This window comes from Hyla sarda, chromosome 7, assembly GCF_029499605.1.
Source record: "Hyla sarda isolate aHylSar1 chromosome 7, aHylSar1.hap1, whole genome shotgun sequence".
In the NCBI taxonomy this organism is placed as follows: domain Eukaryota; kingdom Metazoa; phylum Chordata; class Amphibia; order Anura; family Hylidae; genus Hyla; species Hyla sarda.
Window position 1 is genome coordinate 42,164,144 of NC_079195.1, and position 16,602 is coordinate 42,180,745.

At 46.3% G+C, this 16,602-nt stretch overlaps 2 protein-coding genes across 4 annotated transcripts in view; one reads left to right on the forward strand and one right to left on the reverse strand.

Moving 5' to 3' along the window:
- Positions 1–16,052, reverse strand: part of LOC130283247 (uncharacterized) — a 35,564-nt gene extending 19,512 nt beyond the window's left edge. The window contains exons 1-3 of one of the 3 annotated variants that reach the window (XR_008846615.1): positions 15,842–16,052; positions 10,146–15,660; positions 5,077–5,262 (exon numbers count right to left, since the gene is read on the reverse strand). Coding sequence is in view for 1 of the 3 variants with exons in the window: in XM_056532469.1 (XP_056388444.1) it covers positions 10,397–15,325 (4,929 nt within the window). In the remaining 2 variants the exon portion in view is untranslated. Of the gene's footprint in view, positions 1–5,076; positions 5,263–9,849; positions 9,965–9,988; positions 15,661–15,841 lie in introns of those variants that run through there. The other 2 variants (XR_008846614.1, XM_056532469.1) reach the window with 2 other exon arrangements.
- On the forward strand, positions 5,183–8,384 carry LOC130283250 (protein spinster homolog 1-like). Its single transcript, XM_056532473.1, has 2 exons — positions 5,183–5,281; positions 6,795–8,384. Exon 2 carries the CDS (start codon positions 6,820–6,822, stop codon positions 8,332–8,334), a length of 1,515 nt encoding a protein of 504 aa, XP_056388448.1. The 5' UTR covers positions 5,183–5,281; positions 6,795–6,819; the 3' UTR covers positions 8,335–8,384.
- Positions 16,053–16,602: the final 550 nt, after the last annotated feature.

Here is a 16,602-nt window from a genome sequence, read left to right on the forward strand (position 1 = left end):
TGTCTTGGTGAAAAATCCCCAAATTTGATGAAAAATTTGAAAATTTTGCATTTTTCTAACTTTGAAGCTCTCTGCTTGTAAGGAAAATGGATATTCCAAATAATTTTTTTTTATTCACATATACAATATGTCTACTTTATGTTTGCATCATAAAATTGACGTGTTTTTACTTTTGGAAGACACCAGAGGGCTTCAAAGTTCCGCAGCAATTTTCCAATTTTTCACAAAATTTTGAAACTCGCTTTTTTTCAGGGACAAGTTCAGGTTTGAAGTGGATTTGAAGGGTCTTCATATTAGAAATATCCCATAAATGACCCCACTATAAAAACTGCACCCCCCAAAGTTTTCAAAATGACATTCAGTAAGCGCTTTAACCCTTTAGGGGTTTCACAGGAATAGCAGCAAAGTGAAGGAGAAAATTCACAATCTTCATTTTTTACACTCGCATGTTCTTGTAGACCCAATTTTTGAATTTTTGCAAGGGGTAAAAAGGAGAAAATTTTTACTTGTTTTTGAAACCCAATTTTTCTCGAGTAAGCACATACCTCATATGTCTATGTAAATTGTTTGGCGGGCGCAGTAGAGGGCTCAGAAGGGAAGGAGCGTCAAATGGTTTTTGGGGGGCATGTCACCTTTAGGAAGCCCCTATGGTGCCAGAACAGCAAAAAAAAACACATGGCATACCATTTTGGAAACTAGACCCCTCGGGGAATGTAACAAGGGGTAATGTGAACCTTAATACCCCACAGGTGATTCACGACTTTTGCATATGTAAAAAAAAAAAAAAAAAAATTACCTAAAATGCTTGTTTTCCCAAAAGTTTTACATTTTTACAAGGGTAATAGCAGAAAATACCCCCCAAAATTTGAAACCCAATTTCTCTAGATTCAGAAAACACCCCATATGGGGGTGAAAAGTGCTCTGCTGGCGCACTACATGTCTCAGAAGAGAAGGTGTCACATTTGGCTTTTTTGAAGGAAATTTTGCTCTGGGGGCATGCCGCATTTAGGAAGCCCCTATGGTGCCAGGACAGCAAAAAAAAACACATGGCATACCATTTTGGAAACTAGACCCCTCGGGGAACGTTACAAGGGGTAAAGTGAACCTTAATACCCCACAGGCATTTCACGACTATTGCATATGTAAAAAAAAAAAATTTTACCTAAAATGCTTCTTTTCCCAAAAATTTTACATTTTTAAAAAGGGTAAAAGCAGAACATACCCCCCAAAATTTGTAACACAATTTCTCCCAAGTACGGCGATACCCCATATGTGACCCTAAACTGTTGCCTTGAAATACGACAGGGCTCCAAAGTGAGAGCGCCATGCGCATTTGAGGCCTAAATTAGGGATTGCATAGGGGTGGACATAGGGGAATTCTACGCCAGTGATTCCCAAACAGGGTGCCTCCAGCTGTTGTAAAACTCCCAGCATGCCTGGACAGTCAGTGGCTATCTGGCAATACTGGGAGTAGTTGTTTTGCAACAGCTGGAGGCTCCGTTTTGGAAACCGTGGCGTACCATACGTTTTTCATTTTTATTGGGGAGTATGTAGTGTTTTTTACTTTTTATTTTATTTTTTGTGTTAGTTTAGTGTAGTGTTTTTAGGGTACAGTCGCACGGGCGGGGGTTCACTGTAGTTTCTCGCTGGAAGTTTGAGCTGATGCAGAAAATTTGCCGCAGCTCAAACTTGCAGCCCGATACTTACTGTAATCCTCTGCCCATGTGAGTGTACCCTGTACATTCACATTGGGGGGGGGAACATCCAGCTGTTGCAAAACTACAACTCCCAGCATGCGCTGACAGACTGTACATGCTGAGAGTTTTAGTTTTTTAACAGCTGTAGGCACACTGGTTATGTATCACTGAGTTTGTGACCTTACTCAGTGTTTCAAAACCAGTGTGCCTCCAGCTGTTGCAAAACTACAACTCCCAGCATGTACGGTGCATGGTGTAAGGTGACTGCTGGGAGTTGTGGTTTGCAACAGCTGGAGGCACACCGGTCGTGAAACACTGAGTTAGGTTAAAAAAAAAAAACTGAGTTTCACAACCAGTGTGCCTTCAGCTGTTGCAAAACTACAACTCTCAGCAGTCACCGACAGCCAATGGGCATGCTGGGAGTTGTAGTTATGCAACCAGCAGATGCACCACTACAACTCCCAGCATGCACTTTAGCTGTGTGTGCAAGCTGGAAGTTGTAGTTATACAACAGCTGAAGGTACACTTTTCCATAGAAAAATGTGCCTCCAGCTGTTGCAAAACCATAAGTCCCAGCATGCCCATAAGGGAATGCTGGGAGTCGTGGTGGTCTGCCTCCTGCTGTTGCATAACTACAGCTCTCAGCATGCCCTTTTTGCATGCTGGGAGCTGTTGCTAAGCAACAGCAGGAGGCTGTAACTCACCTCCTGCTGCTGCTCCGTCGCAGGACTGTCCCTCGCCGTGGCCGTCGCTCCTGGGGCCCCGATCCCAACATGGACGCCGGGGATCGGGGTCCCCAATACCTGGGGTCGTCTTCCCGCACCCGCTCACGTCCTCCGGAAGAGGGGCGGAGCGGGTGCGGGAGTGACACCCGCAGCAGGCGCCCTGATTGGTCGGCCGGTAATCCGGCCGACAAATCAGGGCGGTCGTGAGGTGGCACCAGTGCCACTTCACCCCTGCAGGCTCTGGCTGTTCGGGGCCGTCAGAGACGGCCCCGATCAGCCAGTAATTCCAGGTCACCGGGTCACTGAATTGTCCAGCGATCTGCGGCGATCGCCGACATGGGGGGGCATAATGACCCACCTGGGCGATATGCCGGGATGCCTGCTGAATGATTTCAGCAGGCATCCGGCTCCGGTCCCCAACCGGCTAGCGGTGGGGACCGGAATTCCCACGGGCGTATGGATACGCCCTGCGTCCTTAAGGACTCGGAATGCAGGGCGTATCCATACGCCCTGCGTCCTTAAGAGGTTAAAGTGACAATGGTCAGATGTTCAAAAAATGCTCTGGTCCTTAAGGTGAAAAAGGGCTCAGTCCTTAAGGGGTTAATGAAAATTCGTCAAACACCTGTGGGTTATTACGGCTCACTATACCCCTTGTTACGTTCCGTGAGGGGTGTAGTTTCCAAAATGGGGTCACGTGTGGGTATTTATTTTTTTTGCGTTTATGTCAAAACCATTGTAAAATAAGCCACCCCTGTGCAATCACCCATTTAGGCCTCAAATGTACATGTCTCTCTCTCACTTCTGAGCCCTGTTGTGCACCTGCAGAGCATTTTACATCCACATATGGGGTATTTCCGTACTCATGAGAAATTATGTTACAAATTTTGGGGGTCTTTTTTCCCTTTTACCTCTTGTGAAAATGAAAAGTATGGGGCTACACCTGAATGTTTGTGTAAAAAAGTTTATTTTTAATTTTTTTACACCAACAGGCTGGTGTAGAACCCAACTTTTCCTTTCTATATGGGGTAAAAGGAGAAAACGCCCCCCAAACTTTGTAACACAATTGCTCCCAAGTACGGAAATACCCCATATGTGACCCTAAACTGTTTCCTTGAAATACGACAGGGCTCTGAAGTGAGAGAGCGCCATGCACATTTGAGGCCTAAATTAGGGATTTGCATAGAGGTGGACATAGGGGTATTCTACACCAGTGATTCCCAAACAGGGTGCCTCCAGCTGTTGCTAAACCCACAGCATGCCTGGACAGTCAGTGGCTGTCCAGCAATGCTGGGAGTTGTTGTTTTGCAACAGCTGGGGGCTCCGTTTTGAAGACACTGCCGTACAAGACGTTTTTCATTTTTATTGGGGGGGGGGGGGGGGAGGGGCAGACAGTGTAAGAGGGTGTACATGTAGTGTTTTACCTTTTATTTTTTGCTAGTGGAGTGGGGTGTTTTTAGGGTTCTGTTACCTAACTCAGTATTTTCCAACCAGTGTGCCTCCAGCTGTTGCAATACTACAACTCCCAGCATGTACTGATCGCTGAAGGGCATGCTGTGAGTTGTAGTTATGTAACAGCTGGAGGCACGCAACTACAACTCCTAGCATGCCGAGACAGTTGTTTGCTGTTCGTGCATGCTGGGAGTTGTAGTTTTGCAATATCTGGAGGGCTGCAGATTAGAGACCACTGTATAGTGGAATCCAAACTGTGGCCCTCCAGATGTTAAAAGGCAACAACTCACCTACTGGCTTCCGTCAGTAGCCGGATCGCCGCCCGCCCACCACCTGCTTTCGGTAAGGGACCTCCGCTGCCGCTCCCAGCACATTTCCCCCCGCTCTTCCCGGACTACCGTGGGTGGACAGAGTGTGACCGAACTTTAACCCCCCCCCCCCCCCCCGATCTGCTATTGGTCGTTTGCTTCTGACCAACCAATAGCAGGGATAGGAGGGGTGGCATCCCTACCACCTCACTCCTATGCCTTCAGGGGGAACGGGGCTGTCTTGTCAGCCCCGATCCCCCTTATTTTCCTGGTCACCAGGTCACTGGAGCCCATAGGACCCGGAATTGTTGCAGATCGCTATCGCTGACATGGGGGGCGGGGAGGGGGGGTCTCAGGACTACCCCAGGTGTTGGCATGGGATGACCCCTGAACAATTTCAGCAGGCATCCTGTTCCGTTCAACGCCCTGTTACCGGCGGTGAACAGAAACGCTGAAGTCCCAGGATGCCCTTGGTCTTGGTGGGGTTAAAAGGTCAAAAGATTAAAATACATAAACTGAGAAGACATTGTGAAGTACGGGGATATACACGGCAGGCCTGGAGTAATATTTTTTTTTAAAAGATGTTTTTATGTACTTGATGTATTTCTAGGTGTATATTAATATAAATATATATATACAAATCAAACATTTTAGCAGTCTCTTGTAATACCTTTTTGATTGGACTAACAGAATTTTGTAGAGACAAGCTTTCAGGATTCCTCCCTTTATCAAGTCCAATAGTCAAGGACTAATGATCAATGGACTTGATAAATTATCAGGGAGGAATCCCGAAAGCTTGTCTCTAGAACATTCTGTTAGTCCAATAAAAAAGGTATTACAATCTGCATCACTGGACTAATACGGCTACTCACATTTACTACACAGATATACACATACCTGAAGATGGTTTAGAACCCTGTGATGTCACACATGCTTGTGATGATGTCACCGTAAGCTGTACAAGGAGGTGCGCGCCGGCCGCAGTCTCTTCAGTGTGTTTTGCATTCACAACCTGTGGTGCAAAGTGTTTCTTAGAGAGTTTCTATTTGCGATAGAGAATTCAAGATTTTGACCGTTCCTTGTCTGAAGAGAGAACCACAAGGTAAGTCTCAGCCTCTTCTATTCATATATACACAGGGCATTTTGTTTGTCAGGTTTTTCTTTCTTGTTGTTTTTTTTTTTTTAGCAAAAAAACAAGCAATGAATTTCCAAAAGAAATAACAAAAGTTATATTTCTCATAGCATTGTGATAATACTTGGCTTAGGCATTAAACATATTAAAACGCACAGATAGTATCATGACCAGAGCTTCCTCTTGCAAAAGTGCTAAAATGCAATTACGCCCAAAAAAGCCCCCAAGAAAATGAGTCCTAATTCATAAAGTTCTAAAAGATATAAGTCTATGAGAAAGATTTGGTGGTGTAGTAAAAGAATGACAGAAAGATTAGGGCAGAAGTATAATAGTATATAATAGTATTCTGTGTACTAACAATAGAAGTACTCCGGGTACTCCGAAAGGGAAAATGTTTTCATATCAACTATTGGCAAAAAGTCATATAGGGTACGGATAGATCCCAATGAGGTGGGGTAGGTTCATTATTAGTAAATGTATATAGCAGGATAGCCCAATTGTATCTACAGTATGAAGTTCCCATGACCCAGTGACCATACAGCCAAGCCCTTATAATCCGCCATTACTAGGACAGATTCAGGGTTGTCAGATATTACTAGGACCGGACAGGTTCAGGGTTATCAGATATTACTAGGACCGGACAGGTTCAGGGTTATCAGATATTACTAGGACCGGACAGGTTCAGGGATATCAGATATTACTAGGACCGGACAGCTTCAGGGTTATCCGATATTACTAGGACCGGACAGCTTCAGGGTTATCAGATATTACTAGGACCGGACAGGTTCAGGGTTATCAGATATTACTAGGACCGGACAGGTTCAGGGTTATCAGATATTACTAGGACCGGACAGGTTCAGGATTATCAGATATTACTAGGACCGGACAGGTTCAGGGTTATCAGATATTACTAGGACCGGACAGGTTCAGGGTTATCAGATATTACTAGGACCGGACAGGTTCAGGGTTATCAGATATTACTAGGACCGGACAGGTTCAGGGTTATCAGATATTATTAGGACTGGACAGGTTCAGGGTGATCAGATATTACTAGGACTGGACAGGTTCAGGGTTATCAGATATTACTAGGACCGGAGAGGTTCAGGGTTATCAGATATTACTAGGACCGTACAGGTTCAGGGTTATCAGATATTACTAGGACCGGACAGGTTCAGGGTTATCAGATATTACTAGGACTGGACAGGTTCAGGGTTATCAGATATTACTAGGACCGGACAGGTTCAGGGTTATCAGATATTACTAGGACCGGACAGGTTCAGGGTTATCAGACATTGGTGACCTCAGGGAAGACATCTCCATATAAAACACTTATAGAGAAGCGTCTTCTTCTGAGGCTGCGATGGTCTTAGTGTTATCTTGGGGTTCTGTGCTGGACATTTCTGCTCTGTATGAAGGATCTATTGTATAATGACAGGAATGATGACATGTTGTCTAATGTCTTCACTTATCTCTCTCTCTCTAGTGTTTTCAGGCTCTGACCTGTGACCATGGCCTCTCCACAAGACCCATTGCTGAAGGAGGAGGAAGAAGCAATGGAGGACCATAGTGATATGGATGTAGAAAAGGGCGATATCCCTGAGAGGCAGAACCTGCCATCTCTAAGCGTGATGTCCACCGCACGTTCCATCATCACCGTAGTGATCCTCGCCTTTGTTAATTTGCTCATCTATGCAAATCGCTCCAGCGTGGCGGGGGTGCTGCCTTATATACAGAAAGCATATGACACCAATGCTAGTCTGTCCGGCTTATTGAATACATTGTTCATTGGAAGCTACGTGCTGGTCGCACCAATTGCCGGATATTTGGGCGACCACTGTAATAAGAAATATACTGTTTGCGCAGGAGTCATCGTTTGGCTGAGCATGACACTTACCATGTCATTCATCCCTGACGGGTATTTCCTGCTCTTCCTGCTGACGAGTGGGCTGGTTGGAGCCGGAGAGGCAACTTTCTGCACCATCGCCCCCTCCATCATTGCAGACCTTTTTACAAGTGACCAGCGGACCCGCATGCTGAACGTGTTTTACTCCGTCATACCTGTAGGCTGCGGACTAGGATACATCATCGGGCCCAAAGTGACTGATGCAGCAAGGGGTGATTGGCACTGGGCGTTTCGGGTCACCCCTGGCCTGGGCCTCATAGCTGTGGCTTTGATGATTTTGGTCACAAAGGAGCTTCCAAGAACGACTACAAACGAGAAGAAGAACAACAAATCTCAGAAGTTTGCCAAATGGGCGACAGATCTGAAAGAACTATTTAAAAATCGAAGCTTCATGTTAACAACCATGGGATCGACGGCTGTATCCTTCATAGTGGGAGCCATAGGTGTATGGGGTCCGTCATACCTGACCCACGCACGAACACTCCTACAAGAGAAGGACCCCTGCCGCACTGAACCGTGTGACTATCACGACATCCTAATATTTGGTGTGGTTACAGTCGTCTCCGGCATTCTGGGAGTTGTAGCAGGGTCGGAGATAAGTAAAAGATATCGCAAATCCAACCCACGGGCCGACCCGCTTGTGTGTGGCTGTGCGATGATGCTCTCTGCCCCTTTTCTTCTGTTGGCATTGACTTTCGGCAACATCAGCCTCGTTGCCACCAACATCTTCATCTTCATCGGAGAGACGCTTCTGTCAGTAAATTTCACTCTCATATCTGACATTATACTAAAAGTAGTAACTCCGTGGAGGAGATCTTCAGCTCTGGCCGTGCAGATGACAATCTATCACCTCCTAGGTGACGCCGGCAGCCCGTACCTCATCGGCCTGATATCTGACACCTACGAACGAGGATATGCCAAATCCCCTCTTCTGAAATACCGCAGCCTGGAGTATGCCCTCATGACCTCCACCATAATGGCAGTCATCGGAGGGGCCTTCTTCATGGCCACGGCCCTATTTATAGAGAGGGACGAAAAAGAAGCAGAGATGGAATCAGAACCTCCGTCATCCTCCTCCTCCTCACTGCTTCCTGCCGATGAGGACCGCGCTTCAGACTGAAGAAAAGTCATTGCTTACCTTTATCTCGTTTACTTCATTAAAAAAAAAATTAAGAAAAAAATTTCTGCATTTGTTCTGTGTTCCACTTTACCCCTTAAAAAATATTCTCTACCGACCCAACTGTGTCCAAACCCCAAATAGAAAAATGTAAATCTCCTCCCAAGACATAAAAAAGACTATTAATGTGTGTATATGTACTTGTGTATGTATATGTGTGTATGTGTTTGTGCAAATGTGTGTATGTGTTTGTGCATATGTGTGTATGTGTTTGTGTACATGTGTTTGTATTAGGGCTGCACGATATGTGTGATTGTATTTATGGAGGTAAATATTGTGATTTCGATATTATAAACAAATGGTGAAATTCCCCCTATTTAACCCCTTAAGGACAATGGACGTACTCCTACGCCCCCGTTTCCGAGTCCTTAAGGACTGAGGACGTAGGAGTACGTCCTGTCCATTCCCGGCCCCTCGCCGCTAGCCGGAGGGGAGCCGGTGCCCGATGCCTGCAGAAATCGTTCAGCAGGCATCGCGGCATATCGCCCAGGGGGGTCATTATGCCCCCCCATGTCAGCAATGGCCGCAGATCGCTGGACAATTCAGTCCAGCGATCTGCGGCGATTCCGGGTCAATCGGGTCTCCAGTGACCCGGTGACCCGGAATTACTGGCTGATCGGGGCCGTCAGAGACGGCCCCGAACAGCCAGAGCCTGCAGGGGTGAGGTGGCACTGGTGCCACCTCACGATCGCCCTGATTCGTCGGCCGGATTCCCGGCCGACCAATCAGGGCGCCTGCTGCGGGTGTCACTCCCGCACCCGCTCCACCCCTCTTCCGGAGGACGTAAGCGGGTGCGGGAAGACGACCCCCGGTGCTGGGGACCCCGATCCCCAGCGTTAATGTTGGGATCGGGGCCCCAGGAGCGACGACGGCGGCGGCGGCGAGACTGACCTGTAGCGTCGATCAGCAGCAGCAGGAGGTGAGTGACAGCCTCCTGCTGTTGCTTAGCAACAGCTCCCAGCATGCAAAAAGGGCATGCTGGGAGCTGTAGTTATGCAACAGGAGGAGGCAGACCACCACAACTCCCAGCATTCCCTTATGGGCATGCTGGGACTTATGGTTTTGCAACAGCTGGAGGCACATTCTTTCTATGGAAAAGTGTACCTTCAGCTGTTGTGTAACTACAACTCCCAGCTTGCACAAACAGCTAAAGTGCATGCTGGGAGTTGTATTGGTGCATCTGGTGGTTGCATAACTACAACTCCCAGCATGCCCGTTGGCTGTCGGTGACTGCTGAGAGTTGTAGTTTTGCAACAGCTGAAGGCACACTGAGTTAAGTAGCAAACCAGTGTGTCTCCAGCTGTTGCATAACTACAATCCCCAGCCAAATTAGTATGCCTCCCGCTGTTGCATGACTACAACACCCAGCATGCCCTTCCACTGTCCATACATGCTGGGGGTTGTAGCTTTTGCAACAGCTGAAGGCACACTGGTTGCAAAACACTGAGTATAATGTCTCCGCTGTCTCGTGGACACAGCTTCACATCAAGTTTATACCGAATCTCAAGGAAAGACACGCTGGTTTGCTTAACTGATGTAATCTTTACTGAGATATAATGAAAGTGCGGTAAAACTGTAAAACAAACATATGAAAGACAGATATAAGCATGGCTATTCAAGTGCCTTACATTATGCATTGCTAATACATAGATATGGTCTAACATGTGCTCACTTACTACACACTGAAAACACATTCTCTATCTACAAATGCCGAGCATCTCTCTACACAAGATAACTAACAATTCCTTACTCACAGGCTTTGGTATTTATCAGATTTGCAGGCTGTATTAGCTTTAAGAAGTCCTGTGGATCTGGTCACTGTGGTGGCTGGAGCTGGAATGAATGAGACATGCCGGAGCTAGTCCTATGCTTTAGAGAGAAGGCCCGCCTCTAGGCTTCAAGAAAATGGAGGGTCTTAAAGGAACAGACCCTGCTGAGTGCCAAGCATGTAAAATACATTGCGAAGGCAGCACACTCCCCACCTGGCATACTTTTTGTTATGCCACTAACCCTTGGACAGAAGTAAAACTACTTCAGAAATTGGCCTTGCATACACTTTGGGAATGCCCTGTCTAACAATCCTAACTTCAACCTTTCTAACTCTAGCATCACTACTAGAATCAGTCCCCACAATGAGTCCAATAGGCCACTCGTTCCTGTGGGCCTGAGAGTCTTTCAGTAGGACAAAGTCTCCAACTTGTAAATTGGGCTTGTCATCTTGCCATTTCTTGCGTGGCTGGAATATCACCAGGTATTCCTGTCTCCACCTCTTCCAGAAAATGTCCGCAAGACTTTGAACTTGTTTCCTTTGCTTGGTGTACAAGTCCTTGAGCGAATTGTGTTGAGAAATCTCTTCCGTTTTCAGAAGGCCTTGGATTTCTTCTTTAAAGACTTCCTGCTGGATGCATCTGATGATCGTGACCTTAAGTTTTCCGATTGCACGGGTCAGCGACTTCCAGCTGGAAAACCTTTCAAATCTATGAGCGCCCAGACTGTCTCTTGTAACTATAGTCCTACAAACTGTCACTTGAGGTCTTACCTCTTTGTCTTGATCTGGTTCTATGAGCTGAAAGGTCTCTACCTGAGTAGTTTCTTTGGTTTCTGGTTTACGAAGAAAGGATGGACCTACGAACCAGTTAGTTTGCTTGAGCGCAGCGGCTGGCACTAGTCTCGTCCCATGATCAGCTGGGTTCTTGTCTGTGCTGATGTGATGCCACTGTTCTGGACTTGTAGACTTTCTGATACGTGTCACTCTGTTGGCCACGTATGTATAAAATCTTCTTGAAGCATTGTGAATATATCCTAACACAATCTTGCTGTCTGTATAAAAGTTAATTGTATGGATCTCGATGTCCAGTTCTGTTGTAATCATGTCTGCCATCTCTACAGCTAAGACAGCAGCACAAAGTTCTAGACGTGGGACAGTGTGAGACGGTCTGGGAGCCAGCTTAGATTTTCCCATGAGGAACCCGACATGGCTTTGTCCCTCAGTGTCTATTACCCTAAGGTAGGCGACAGATGCGATAGCCATAGTGGAGGCGTCAGAGAATATGCATATTTCTCTTCTCTTTGTAGCAGACAAGGAAACAGATACGTATGGTCTAGGGATGTTGAGTTGTTCAAGCTCTAACAATGAGTCTTTCCACAACTTCCACTGCATTTCCTTCTCTTCAGGTAGAGGTATGTCCCAGTCACTTTGTTCTTGCTCAGTAGTGATCTGTCTCAAAAGAGCTTTACCTTGCATGATGATGGGTGCTACGAACCCCAGGGGGTCGTAAAGACTGTTGACTGTAGATAGGACACCTCTTTTTGTGAATGGCTTCTCTTCTCTGGAGACCCTGAAGGTGAAACTGTCAGTCTTCAGGTCCCAACTAATCCCAAGACTTCTTTGCAAGGGTGGTGATTCTGTTCCTAGATCCAAGTCTTTGAGGTCTTTAGCACGGTCTTCCATTGGAAATGCTTCCATGACTCTGTTGCTGTTGGAAGCTACCTTGTTCAGTCTTATGTTGGATTCTGCCAACATTTCTCTTGTACTTTTCAGGACGTTGATAGCTTCTTCGTTGCTGGAGAAAGAAGCAAGTCCATCATCTACGTAGAAGTTCTTCATGACGAACTGTGTGGCTTCTTGACCATGTCTTTCACCTTGCTGTGCTGCTCGTCTCAGGTTGTAGATAGCTACAGCTGGAGAAGGGCTGTTTCCAAACACATGTACCTTCATCCTGTACTCTGTGATTTCTTTGTTAAAGTCATTGTCTGCATACCACAGGAACCTTAAGTAGTCTCTGTGATCTTCACGAACAAGGAAACAGTAGAACATCTGTTGTACGTCTGCTGTCACTGCTACGAGTTCTTTTCTGAACCTGATGAGTACTCCAAGGAGTGTGTTGTTCAGGTCAGGTCCGCTGAGAAGGACATCATTTAGTGAGATGCCTTGGTGTTTCGCACTAGAGTCAAATACTACGCGTATCTGGCCTGGTTTCTGAGGATGGTACACCCCAAATATTGGTAAGTACCAGTGTTCTTGGTTCTCTTGTAGTGGTGGTGCCTTTTCAGCTTGATCGTTATCAAAGATCTTCTGCATGAAGGCTTGGAAGTGTTTCTTCATATTTGGCTTTCTTTGTAGCATGTGCTGCAACGAGGTGAAGCGTTTCTCTGCTTGTACCTTGTTGTCAGGAAGGCGATGGCGTGGTGACCGGAAGGGTAGAGGGGCTACCCAGCTGCCTGATTTGTCTCTGAAGACTTCTCTGTCCATAATCTCAAGGAAGAGAGTATCTTCCACCGAGGGTGCTAGCTTGTCGTCATCTCGTGTTCTTTCAAACACCTTACAGCCCAGTTCATCTGTATCTCCAGTTGAGGCTAAGTCTTCCATGCACCTCTGGATACTCCGATGATGTGTTGGGTTTACAAGTCTCTCTTTAATGTGTAGACTGTTGGTACATGGGCAAAGACAAGATGTACGACCATTCTGTAACAGATGTGTTCTGTAGACATTTACCTTTTCTGGTTTGTGGAGTCCGTCTAGACATACTTCTCCAACGATGACCCATCCGAGATCAAGGCGTTGTGCAAATGGTGCATTGTGTGGCCCATTGTACTGTTCTCTGACTTTGTGCAGTCTGAGGATATCTCTCCCAAGTAGAAGGATGATTGCAGCATCTGGATCTAGTGCTGGTATCTGGTCTGCTATTCGCACCAGATGGGGGTGATGACGAGCAACTTCAGGTGTGGGGATCTCTGACCTGTCGTCTGGTATCTCATCACATTCTATGAGGGTAGGAAGAGTCACCTTTGTCTTTCCATCTAATGACTCAATGATGTAGTTGTTTGCTCTTCTCCCTGTTGTCTCTACAACTCCAGAACAAGTCTTCAGGGTGTATGGAGTTGGACTTCCTTTGTCACCGAAGAGGTCAAAGAACTCTGTTTTTGCCAGAGATCTGTTACTCTGTTCATCCAAGACTGTGTACATCTTGATTGCTTTTTCTCTGAAGCCTGCAGGATACACCTTGACTAAGCATATCTTGGAACATGATCTGGGGCGGCCCTGCTCTGTACAGATCTCAGTACACTTTGAGGTTACTGCTGGCGTTGTACTCTCGCCTTGCTCCCCACCATGATCTTCTTGAGTTGCTGGAACTTCTTGTTTCCATGGTGATGGTCCTGGGTGCAGTGCTGACAGGTGTTTGTCACTGTTGCACTCTGTGCATTTTATTGTTTTTGTACAGTCTTTTGCAAGATGCTGAATTGAAGCGCAACATCTGAAACAAATGTGATTGTCTTTAAGGTAAGCTTTGCGCTCTTCTAACGTCTTACTTCTGAAACTGCGACATTTTCTTAGTGGATGAGGCTTGTTGTGGATGAGACATATTTTGTCTGGCTCCTCAACTTTCTTACTTGTGTTGTCTTCCTGATTGACTGCAGACTCAGGCGAGACTTCTGTCTTCCGTACAGAAACTGTTGCTCTGCGTTCTTTGTAAGGCGTTGGATGTTTTTGCTCTACCTTTGGGGAGCTTGCAGTTCTCTTGTTCAGGAAAGCAAAGCTTGGATCATTGCGTGTTTCAGCTTGGTCTACGATGAATTCAGCAAGGAAGGCAAATGGTGGAAATGCGACTCGATGATCTTTCTTGTATCTTGATGCTTGAGTGACCCACCTTTCTTGCAAGTTGAAAGGAAGTTTCTCGATTATGGGATCAACTCCACGTGCTGTATCTAAGTATGAGAGACCTGGCAGATATCCACTAGACTTAGCGGCTTCTATTTCTAAGAGTAGGTCCCCAAACCCTCTCAGCTTTTGATTGTCTTTGTTTGTCATTCTTGGATAGTTTTCTATCCTCTTCAGAAGAGCATCTTCAATCACTTCAGGTGACCCATAGCAGTGTTCTAGTCTCCTCCACACCATTGCAAGTCCTGCTGCTGCGTCATGAACATGTACTGATCTGATTCTTTGGGCTTGCTCAGTGGACTCTGTTCCTAGCCATTTGACGAGCAGATCAAGCTTTTCTCTGTCTGTCAGATCTAAGTCTTGGGTACCGCTTAGGAAAGATGACTTCCAGGCCCAGTAGTTTTCTGGACGGTCATCGAATTTCATGAGACCAGCGCTCACTATCTCACGGCGCATCAGGAATCTTGCTACCTCTGTAGCTCTTGCTGCATCTGGTGAATACTTCCTGGGTGTAAACTCAGGGTATGGCTGCGACTGGTAAGGCTGATGAGGTACTTGACTAAGTCTGCTTTGTTCTCCTCTGTTGTAAGTCTTTCTGCTATAATCCAGACTTGTATTTGCTTGAGGAGGGAGTACATCAGCATCCGTTTGCACTCTTGTCAGGTTGGCAGATTGGTCTCTGAGCATGCAACCACTTGACTTCCTACCCTGAGGTTCTAATTCAGTCTTGCAGTGTTGCATAGTATCAAAGTTGCTTATTGATGGTCTTGGTGCATAATTGAACTGCTGGTCAGTGTACATGGTTGCTTGTGACTGTATGTACTCACGGGTACGTTGGCTTGTGCTGAGGGGTGACATCTGGGTTTCTATGTCAGCGAACTGAGCTTCGGCAGCCCTTGTGAGAACTTCTGCCTCGGCTAAGGCTGCTGCAGCGTTTTTCTGCTGTTGCAGTAAGTGTAAAGATGCTTGCACTTCAGCTTGTTCTTTCATCAATTCAGCTTCCTGCTTTGCATAGGACGCCATTGCACAAGCTGCCTCTGCTTTCGCTCTTGCCTTAGTTGCTATGGCGCTAGCGGATGACAGGCTGGTGGTGCTTGAGTGTCTAGAACTATGGCGTTTAAATCTTGATGCATCGGCGCTAACCGAAGTTAGATTTGTTTGACTGGACGCTCTAGACAATGTTGTGCACCTAGATCTACTTCTTGGGAAGGTGTCTTCCTCTTTATAGGAGCATTGAGGGTTAACTGTCAGAGTGCTGTTCTCTGGGTTCTGCATCTTGATTTAGCTGGCAGCGCAGATAATGATGATGACTGGACACAGTACAGCGGTGTTATAGCACGTGAGAGAATTAGTTTCACTTTCTAGTGCTTCGCGCCCTTACTCCGACACAGACTGCAGGGCACAGGATTTATGAGTCTTTTTTACTGCTGCGGACGATTCAAAGCTGATTAACTGCTTCTGATAACGTTTTAAAAGCCTTTTTACTATAATGTCTCCGCTGTCTCGTGGACACAGCTTCACATCAAGTTTATACCGAATCTCAAGGAAAGACACGCTGGTTTGCTTAACTGATGTAATCTTTACTGAGATATAATGAAAGTGCGGTAAAACTGTAAAACAAACATATGAAAGACAGATATAAGCATGGCTATTCAAGTGCCTTACATTATGCATTGCTAATACATAGATATGGTCTAACATGTGCTCACTTACTACACACTGAAAACACATTCTCTATCTACAAATGCCGAGCATCTCTCTACACAAGATAACTAACAATTCCTTACTCACAGGCTTTGGTATTTATCAGATTTGCAGGCTGTATTAGCTTTAAGAAGTCCTGTGGATCTGGTCACTGTGGTGGCTGGAGCTGGAATGAATGAGACATGCCGGAGCTAGTCCTATGCTTTAGAGAGAAGGCCCGCCTCTAGGCTTCAAGAAAATGGAGGGTCTTAAAGGAACAGACCCTGCTGAGTGCCAAGCATGTAAAATACATTGCGAAGGCAGCACACTGAGTTTGTTGCCAAACTCGGTGTTTCACAACCAGTGTGCCTCCAGCTGTTGCCAAACTACAACTTCCAGCATGCACTGATAGACCGTACATGCTGGGAGTTGTAGTTTTGCAACAGCTGGATGTCCCCCCCCCCCCCCCCCCAATGTGAATGTACAGGGTACACTCACATGGGCGGAGGATTACAGTAAGTATCGGGCTGCAAGTTTGAGCTGCGGCAAATTTTCTGCTGCAGCTCAAACTGCCAGCGAGAAACTACTGTGAACCCCCCGCCCGTGCGACTGTACCCTAAAAACACTACACTACCACAAAATAAAATAAAAAGTAAAAAACACTACATATACACATACCCCCTACACAGCCCCCCTCCCCAATAAAAATGAAAAACGTCTGGTACGCCACTGTTTTCAAAACGGAGCCTCCAGCTGTTGCAAAACAACTACTCCCAGTATTACCAGACAGCCACTGACTGTCCAGGCATGCTGGGAGTTTTACAACAGCTGGAGGCACCCTGTTTGGGAATCACTGGCGTAGAATACCC